At 53.0% G+C, this 9,675-nt stretch overlaps 1 protein-coding gene across 2 annotated transcripts; it reads left to right on the top strand.

Moving 5' to 3' along the window:
* The first annotated feature begins 408 nt into the window (after positions 1-408).
* LOC133345500 (alpha-2C adrenergic receptor-like) lies at positions 409-8,539 on the top strand. 2 transcript variants are annotated; one of them, XM_061556279.1, is made up of 2 exons: positions 409-604; positions 4,114-8,539. In XM_061556279.1, the coding sequence occupies exon 2, from the start codon at positions 4,609-4,611 to the stop codon at positions 6,652-6,654; it is 2,046 nt and encodes a 681-aa protein (XP_061412263.1). In that variant the 5' UTR covers positions 409-604; positions 4,114-4,608; the 3' UTR covers positions 6,655-8,539. The 2 variants fall into 2 exon arrangements, with proteins under 2 accessions (XP_061412263.1, XP_061412264.1); XM_061556280.1 differs by having other exon boundaries at positions 409-636.
* Positions 8,540-9,675: the final 1,136 nt, after the last annotated feature.

Genomic DNA, 9,675 nt, shown 5'->3' with positions numbered 1-9,675 from the left:
CCCCCCCCCCCACCCACCTTCTAATTTCTGACAACATTTATTTGGGAGCGGGTAGGGTACCGGTTGTGGGGGAGACGCAGGGGAGGGAGGGGGAAGGGTGGAGGAGGACGAGGGGGGGGGAGAGAGGGGTGGTGGGATATGAATTGGGGGTGCATCAGCAGCAGCAGCATCAGCAGCAGCATCAGCAGCAAGGTTGGTAACGCGAGTCGAGGTGGGGGCGGGCGGTTCGCGCGCCTGCCCGTCAATATTTTGTAATTTCTCTTCTCTGCCATTCTCCACCGCGCGCATCTCGCTCACGGACGTACAGCCGGCTACGCGCTCCCGTCGCCTCCACTCGCCACTCTCCGAGCCGGTCCAACCACGAACGCCAATCTCCAGCCATATGTTACCCCCTCCCCCCCTCCCCCCTCCCCCGTCCATCACCATCACCCGCCTGCTCTCTGAGTCCTACACCGGGGCTTAAGGACGATGATTCGGCGGTCGAGGGTTGATCTGAGTGTGGGGGTCACGTCGTGAACGAGTTGGAGGCGGACGAGGAGGAGCAGGAGGAGGTGTCTTTTTTGCGGGGCTGAGCGAGGTTTGGAAACGGGTGCAAAGAAGAGGGGTGAGTGGAGAGCACGTCACTCCGGCAATTGGGTGAGTGTGTTGATGAGTGGTTGGTCGTGTTATTGAGTGGGCGAGTGGGTGAGTGAGTGGGTGGTTGAGTTAGTGAGAGGGTGAGAGAATCCAGTGGATTTATGAGCGGTTTGTCAAGTCAGTGAGTGGGCAAGTTAGTGGGCGAGTGAGCGAGCGAGTGAGCGGGGGAGTGAGTGGGGTGGATATTACGAGTGGTTGTTGAGGTGAATGAGGAGCGAGTGGTTGGATGGGTGAGTGGGTGAATGAGTTCGTTGTTGACCGTGTGTTTGAATAATGTGGTGAATAAGGGGCCGACGATGAAGAGTCGCCCTGTTCGTAATACGAGCCTACCTCTCGTAATTGTGTCATGAAAACAATGACCATTATCGAGAACGGCGTTTTCCGAGTCTCAATTAACGTTTTGACGAGGGTTACATCTGTCTTGTTTGGGCACGCGGTACATCCGTGACAAATTGGCTTCGCGTGCAATGAAACCGGCCCAACCGGGAAAAACCCAACCCCAAACGCATTCAAGGAGTAACACTCCACACAGATAGATGCAATGATCCATCCTAGTAGCCCAAGCGGGCTCAGAGCGTGCGTGGGCTTCCTAAAGCAGACGAGGTCGGAGCGCAGTCGGCGTGACTTGGTCTTGCGCAGCGAGCGTGATCGAGTGGAGGGACGCGCGCGCGTGAGTGGGTGAGTGAGTGAGTGGTTTGTCAAGTGAGTGAGTGGGTGAGTGAGTGGATGAGTGAGTGAGTGGTTGAGTAAGTGAGAGGGTGAGCGAGATTACGAGAAGCTGCCCGAGTGAACGAGCCAGTGGGAGTGAGTGGGTGGTTGAGTAAGTGAGAGGACGAGTGAGTGGGTTGTCAAGTGAGTGAGTGGGTGAGTGAGTGAGTGGTTGAGTAAGTGAGAGAGTGAGCGAGATTACGAGAAGCTGCCCGAGTGAACGAGCCAGTGGGAGTGAGTGGGTGGTTGAGTAAGTGAGAGGACGAGTGAGTGGGTTGTCAAGTGAGTGAGTGGGTGAGTGAGTGGGTGGTTGAGTAAGTGAGAGGATGAGTGAGTGGGTTGTCGAGTGAGTGAGTGTGTGAGTGAGTGGTTGAGTAAGTGAGAGGGTGAGCGAGATTACGAGAACGTGCCCGAGTGAACGAGCCAGTGATAGTGAGTGAGTGAGCAGGCGATCGAGTGATATGACGGGTGAGCGACTCACCGAGCGATCTGTGGATGGAGCGGGTGAGCGAGTGACAAGCTGTAGAGTCGACGCGGGCGAGCGAACGAATGAGAGTGAGTGAATGAGGTAGCGAGCGGTGGATGATCGAGTGAGTCAGCTGGCGGAGTGTTGGACAGAGCGAGTGCACGAGTCGACCAACGAGTGAGTCAAGGGGATACTCGAATGGCCGAATGAGACGAGCTTCGTGTGCTAAGCAAAGCGGACGTCATTCTCGTGAACGAATGAATGAATGAATGAACGGGCCAGGCGCGGCTGTTGCGGAGAGAGTGTGGGGGTGAATGAGTTGACGATGGTCGAACGTCCGGGCGAGTGACAGAGGCGATGTCCAGCAGGTGGGTGGCAGAGGCGATTTCTACTTTCTGTCGCGACTGCACGGTCATTCACATCACAGCAACGATGACTCTCCTCGTCTCTCCACTGCTAGATGAAGGCCCTTCTCTCATGATGCCATGCCGCTCATTCGGGTTGTTTAACCGTACTTCATCTGCCTGCGGCTATCGTTGCCGTTGCATGGACTGCCTCGTCTCTAGGATGAACACTCGGGTTTGGAAAAGATTAATCGATTATCATCGATGACTTTTTTTCGGCTCACGAGTCTATAGGCACGTCGAGAGAGAGAGAGAGTCTCGGTCTATTGAGATTTGCACATGGCATGCACAACTGCCTCCTTGGTTATCCACTGCTGGATGACGGAGACCTTCCCCACGCCGTGCGGGTCGCGGTGGACGTTGTTTGACCATACTTCACCGCGCTGGTCACTGCGGTTTGGTGAAGGAGTGGGGGGTGGATAGACGTGCAGCGTCACAATGGATGATGCTGCTCTGCCCTCTGCTGCTCACACCGTTCTTGATTCATGAAAGTGGTTGTTAGCAACATCATATTCTGATAGGGTACCGTATTTAGCACGTAAGCTTTCGCGACCAATATCATCCAAAATACAGGTGTTTTGGGTTAGATCGCGTAAATATATAAATGTGTCGTTAAACCCGCCACCACCCGACGCAGCCAATCCGTAAGGGTTGTCACGTGAACAGGACGTGCCCATTCGTTACGAGTACAGCACGCCGGTGTGTTGGAGAGTAAATCTACAACATTTACAATCCGAGTACGACGTTTCGCCGATAATTACATACTAACACCAAAAATAAACTGTATTCATCTTCTTGGTTCTTTCGGTAAAGTCACGTAGAATGGAAATAGTAAAGTAATAAAAATAAAACATAATATTTATTTTTATTATTTTATTATTTCCATTCTACGTGACTTTACCGAAAGAACCAAGAAGATGAATCCCTGCAGTCACGAAAGCTTTAAATCGAAAAATAAACTGTATTATATTCTACTATTTGAACTTAACGGAGACAACACGAATGAGACGGAGATACAACAGGACCGCCCCCCCCGCCCATGCAAACTAAATTATCATCGATGTCTTTTTTGTGCTGTGTAAATAGAATGGAGGCCCTTAAATTGTTACACTCCATCCAATGGCCAATGCACACACACACACACATCCTCACGTATAACCCCAACAATAGACTTGCTAACAACACTGCCCGAGAGAAAACGTCTACGTGGCGACGTTTCGGGCAATGACCCCTTTCTTTGTAAGCAGAGAGATGAATAAGGGCAATTAGCCGAAACGTCGCCTTGAATCAACGTTTCCTTTTAGGGCAATTGTTATTGACGGATTGATAACCCGGCTCAGCGCTTCCCAACGCCCTGATCCGTGGATCTCTGGTGGGCCGCGAGACTCAGAATCCTTCTTTAGACTGGAAGAATCCGATGAGCAATGAAGCTCTTTATCAGAGGAGTCCAGTAGAGACTACTCCGGTTGGGAGTCCGCGGAAAACGAAAATAAACAACGTCCTCGCCAAGGAAATGTACAATCTCAAACAACCGTTCGTTGCAGCGTGTGGGAGTGATCCGCGAGATATCTGGAGGCTGAAACGTGGTCAGCACACTCGACATGGTTGGGAACCGCTGACCCAGGTTGCATGAGTTGCGCGTTTATAATTGTACTTAGTCGTAGTCAAATTGCAAATGTTATGGGTTCTACTCTCTTAGTTGAAGTAGTAACTCACTGACATGTGTTGTTTACCGGTTGGCTCTGGTGGTGGGTTAACGGCATTCAAATTGACGCGATCTAACCCAACCCCTCCCCCGTTCGTTATGAAATGCACTTAGCAGTGCAAACCCCCTGCCAACGCAGAGTCGCGTGCTTTTGCTGAGACTGTTGTTGTTGTTGTTGCTGTGCCTCGCTGTAGACGGAGCTCCTCACTCGGAGAGGCGTGCAGAGGACGAGACAGCGAGAGAGACAGAGGAGAAGGAGTGACTTCAGTCAGAAGGCGGCGGTGATACATGCGCAGCGTGTTTCCAATGCTCAAGGCAAGATAAAGAACTGCTCATGCTTCAACTCTTTACCCCCACGTTGTCGGGAGCAAGATGAGCCTGGGCACCATAGGGCAGAGAAGATGACGAGAGGGCAACAGCAGCAGAAGCAATCACACTGAGCCACGGATGCCTCCTCCTCCTCTCTCAACGATGACCTCTGGTCCATACGAGCGGCCGAGTGGAGCGGCTGAGGGCTCAAACTCACCGCCGGAGTCTCCCAAAGGTCTAACGCGATGATCCGTGACTGGATCTTCTTAATTTCACATTCGCCTTCGCCTCCTCCTCTCGTTCACCAAAATCGAGACGACGTGGACGACGACGACGCGGGAAAAGAGGAGGAGGAGGAAGAGGAGCGTTGAAGGCCACCAATGATGTCCGAGCTGCATGGACACGAGATCAATGGGTCAGACTCCTCGTGGCCGGGGTTGGAGGCTCGTGGTGAGATCGGCAGCAGCGGCATCATCATCAACAGCAGCAACAGCAGCAGCAATGACACCGCCACGAACGACTGGCAGCTGCCACACTCCACCACCACCATGGTGACCCTCACCCTGATCGTGAGCTTCATCATCCTGGTCACCATCTTCGGCAACAGCCTGGTCGCCATCGCCGTGTTCACCAGCAAGTCCCTCAAAGCCGCACAGAACCTCTTCCTGGTGTCGCTGGCGGCCGCCGACATCCTGGTCGCCACGCTGGTGATGCCCTTCTCGCTCGCCAACGAACTCATGGGCTACTGGGTGTTCGGCAGCTTCTGGTGCGAGATGTACCTGGCCCTCGACGTGCTCTTCTGCACCTCGTCCATCGTCCATCTGTGCGCCATCAGTCTGGACCGCTACTGGAGCGTGACGCAGGCGGTGCGCTACAACATGAAGCGCACGCCGCGTCGTGTCAAGCGCGCCATCGTCATCGTCTGGGTCATCGCCGCCTTCATCTCGTTCCCTCCTCTCGTGGGCACGGGCCGCCCCCCGGCGGATGTCCACCGCCACCAGGGTGCCGGCCGCAACGCGAGCGGCTCGCCCTCCTCCTCCTCCGTGTTGCCCATGTGCAAGCTGAACGAGGAGACCTGGTACGTGCTGTCCTCCTGCACCGCCTCCTTCTTCGCCCCGTGCCTCATCATGCTGCTCGTGTACGCGCGCATCTACCAGGTGGCCAAGGGGCGCGCGAGACGCAGGAGTCGCGGGGGCAGCGAGAGGGAAGCGCCCTTGGCCGAGCTGCAGCAGCAGCAGCAGCAAGAGCAGCAGCTGCAGCAGCAGCAAGAGCAGCATCTGCAGCAGCAGCAGATGCAGCATCTGCAGCAGCAGACGCAGCAGCAGACACAACAGTTGCAACCACAGCAACAGCAGCTGCAACAAAATCCGAGTGCGTTCGAATCGCAAGCGGATGAATTGCGCCCTCTTTTTCCTCCTCCACCTCCTCCTCCTCAACACCCTCCTCCTCCACCTCCTCAAACCCCTCCTACTCCTCCACTCTCGACGACCCTCGCCCCGTGCGCGCCACGGCAGAACGGGCAGTGTGTGCGCGACGCTGCTGGAGGAGATGGCAGCTCGGCTCTGGATGAGGACGTGTTGGTGGAAACCGCGGAGCAGACAACGCATGACCTGCAGCAGCAGCAGGAGGAGGAGGGGGAGGAGGAGGATGAGACTGGAACCCTTCGCGCAACGCGCGTCTCCGTGATGGACGTCGTCAGTAGCAATGGCAGGCAGTCGCACCTTTTCGCCGCGAGGCAAGGAGGGTTTATTGGCCACGAGACGACAATGTCAAACGGAAAGCACCTCGTCGAGGGTGGTGGTGGTGGTGGCGGAGATGTTGTGATGATGCAGGAGGAGCAGGCGGCAGCGGTGGCGGTGGTGATGATGGATGAGAAGAGGGATGAGAAGAGGGATGAGAAGAGGGAAATGACGGAGCGAGGGGAGCGCAGCGGCCCCTCCCGGCCGTGGTCTTCACGAACCGTGGTGGTGGCGGCGGCGGCGGTGGAGGTGGAGGATGAGGAGAGAGACGCCGAGACGGAGGCGGGAGACGACTACGACGACGATGATCCCAGGCCGCAGGGGAGCCTCTCGCTCAGGTGTGACGAGGAGGGACGACGAGGAGGAGGAGGCTCCAGCAAGCTGGGCCTCTGCAGCACCAAGATGGCCAGACGCAAGCTCACGGCGGCTCGTGAGAAGCGCTTCACGTTCGTGCTGGCCGTGGTGATGGGAGTGTTCGTGGCCTGCTGGTTCCCGTTCTTCTTCTCCTACAGCCTCACCAAGATCTGCGAGGCGTCGTGCAAACCTCCCGAGTACCTCTTCAAGTTCTTCTTCTGGTGCGGCTACTGCAACAGCTCGTTGAACCCGCTCATCTACACGGTCTTCAACCAGGACTTTCGACGAGCCTTTAAGAACATCCTCTGTCGAAGGCGCCCACGGATGCGCTGATGCGTCTAACAATGACAATGGCCACGATTGTGATAATGATGATGATTTGCATCGCATTTGTTGATGCATTGCTCGATGAAAGTCCCACCACGTCATGCTGTTCATGGGGTGGGTGGAGTTGGTGATGGAGGGGGGGGGGGGTCCTTGACCATACTTCACCAAGCTGGTCAGTGAAAGGTTGCGAGTGCGAGCCGTGTTGTGCTCAAGACAGCTTTTCAAAGATGTCTCACTCGCCACTGATGTTAGCCCGTGGCCAGGGAATTCGACCGCACTTCAGGAGCCGGGGCTCATGGCGCAGTGGCACAAACCGCTGCGCAACCGCTCCCCGTTTTGATAGACCGCGTTGGTAATGTTACTGTAACGAAACAACAACACCGTGAACGCGAACGAAAAAATGCGAAACTCCATAAACACAGCGAGGTACGGAGGTCTTTTTGATTTTCACGCGACAATTCTGCACCTCACGGAAGGAGGGGAGTGGGAGATGATCAAGCCGAGGTTACTCTCAGACGGACGATGCCATTGTTGGGCAGTTTTTACAACAACAAAAAAGGAAAATTGACCCAACAACAACATCTATGACGGGGAGAAAAAAAAGGAATGCCCCTACAGTATATATTTTTGTTGGTACGATTGTCAGCTGACAGCGGTTATGTGCGGTGGTATCGTGCTCTCGGTGCTAGTGGCATCCGAGTCTTCGTGTGAGAAGGCAATTCTGTTTGCCCTGTTCACTGACAAGCCACAACTAGCGGTGCGACTGTGACCTTGCAACCCAAACTGTGGACCGTGGAGTTAAACCGCTGTTGTTTGCGCTCCTTCGACGGGGAGGAGGAACGGCGACACGACACGAACTCTCGGCTGAAGCCCTCTCGTCGTGGCTAGCAGACCTCCACATTGATATTTACCTCCCGAACACATCGCTGCCCTAAGCGAGAGGAGACAAGATCATTGGTTCGTGGCTGTAAGGGGTTTATCACCCCCTCCCTCTCTATCCCAGATTCGCAAACCTCAGAATCATAATTCAGACTGGAGGAATCCGATGAGCTATGAAGCTCTTTTCCACAGATGTCCAGTATGGACGGGCGAGTCAGCCTCAAGAGAACTAAATCTGACTCGGGGTCAAGCAGGGCCAAGGGTGGAGCTATTTCAACACCTCGAGACAGAAGGGTATTAACAAGCCATTTGATTTAACTGTGAAAGTATGTATTGATATTAACGCAAAGGTATTATGTTAAAACGTACATCTACAGCACAATAGCACGTGCATTTAGGTGCAGTATTAACAGGCTTAGTCGAGAGACGGTGTAGCCAAGGTGGTACTGAAAACAAACCCAAGTGTGAGTGAGATATTCAAAGTCGCATCTCATGCGTGCTTGGTTCAAGCCAAACCACCTCATTGTCCTGTCCGCTCAGCTACAGCTCCTCCACCAGCTATTATGAACCCCCGCCACCCTGAGCCACCCGGCCACTCTCCACCCTCTCGTATTTAAGAGAGATGCAGTAGACCGCATCCACCCATGCGGAGAGTTTTTCGTTCACATTTGAGGCAAGATGAAAATGTAGGGGGCAGATTTCACAAGGTCACGCAGTGGCCTCCTCTTTGCCAACAATGTCGTGGGCTCTTTGATAACTCTGCTTTTGCTTTCTTGACCCTCACATAGCCAGAAGCCACCGAGAGCTGTTTGTGGGGTTGTTGCTCCTCTTCTTCTGGTGTTAACGGATTTATTTTCTCCAAACACCGCACGTTCCCTGTGGTTATAGGGGCAGCATTGTTATCGTGACTGTGGGCCTCCTCCCTGCCGCGTGCTCCTCCCTCCTTGCAATGTGGTTCAAAGCATCGCTCGCGTAATCACCGCATGGTCTATTGGTTCATAAGTGCACAATAAAAACCACACACACAGCTTGAAGTGTGTTTACGTTCCGAATGTTGCGTCACGTGTGCGGCTTCACCACTTCCAGCAGCCAAACCTGCCTTCAGGCAAAGCTGTGTTTGAATTACAAAGGCTGCACATGCGTATAGGCCTGCCTGGTTGCGGTCAATATTTGTATGAGATAATATATAAGGGTGCTACTCCAAGTTGATAGTTTTATTTGCATGGACTTTTATCGTTCACATTTCCCCAATATTCAACCACTGGGGTACAATCTGCAATATAATTATACGTGTGTTTTTAAATCAAATTTATGATACTTTAAAGGCACCTCCTTATTTCAGTGTAGTGTAATTTATCCAGCAGTGCCAGAGTCTAAGGTCTCTCTTCTTTTCGGAGATTTGCTGATTTTTTTTGATGTTTGGCCAATTTCTATTCACGGAGATACTTTGTCGGTCTATAGCATTTCCAATACACTGTGTGTAATCTTCGTATTTCATACATTGTGTGATTTGCAAAGCAAAGTGTGGATTTAAGCTCAGGTGGCCAGGGGGGCTTAACAGCCGTGTGAGAGCAATGAGTTTGACATTACTGTGACCCCTGGTTTGAGCCGCCCTGGTTTAAATACATTTATATATACTATGGGCATAATATAGTATAATGTATGCATTCATGGTCTCAACTCAGTCACCAATTGATGCCCCAAAAAAATCACCATCACCCACTTAATATGGATCATTCAAGATTTGATTGACAGGCGACGAATACTGTTTGCACGGCTATAAGCGCACGTGTCCGTGACAATGCAAATTGATGTGACGTCAGAAGTGGTTCTGTGATGCCATCTTCCAGGGCCGTTCTCGTGGCACAAGGATGTGCACTGCTCGCTGAATAGAGCCCCGAATAGAAACGTCTCTTTATCTCATGACAGTGACATGCTCATAGCACACAATCAATATCATTAAATACCGTCCTGACTGGAATTGTGTTCCAAACGCCCTGCAACCTCACGGTGTCTTTCATGAACTACAACGCAAGCAGACATTTGTTGAACAGGCTACACTCTGCTGATGGCAAAAAAAAGCCGGTCCAGAGTTTGCCCGCTTGAACAAATGCTGCTGGAAAAGAAAAAAAAAAACCCCACAGACCA

The sequence above is a fragment of the Lethenteron reissneri genome, chromosome 22 (assembly GCF_015708825.2).
Source record: "Lethenteron reissneri isolate LAM-NWPU_2019-01 chromosome 22, ASM1570882v1, whole genome shotgun sequence".
NCBI classification, from domain to species: Eukaryota; Metazoa; Chordata; class Hyperoartia; order Petromyzontiformes; family Petromyzontidae; genus Lethenteron; species Lethenteron reissneri.
Note: the sequence above shows the minus strand (reverse complement) of the source record. Positions and strands in the feature narration are given on the sequence as shown.

What these genes read in the sequence shown, in the direction of transcription:
- LOC133345500 (XM_061556279.1), top strand. Translation starts at nt 4,609, where the DNA reads ATGATGTCCGAGCTGCATGGACACGAGATCAATGGGTCAGACTCCTCG.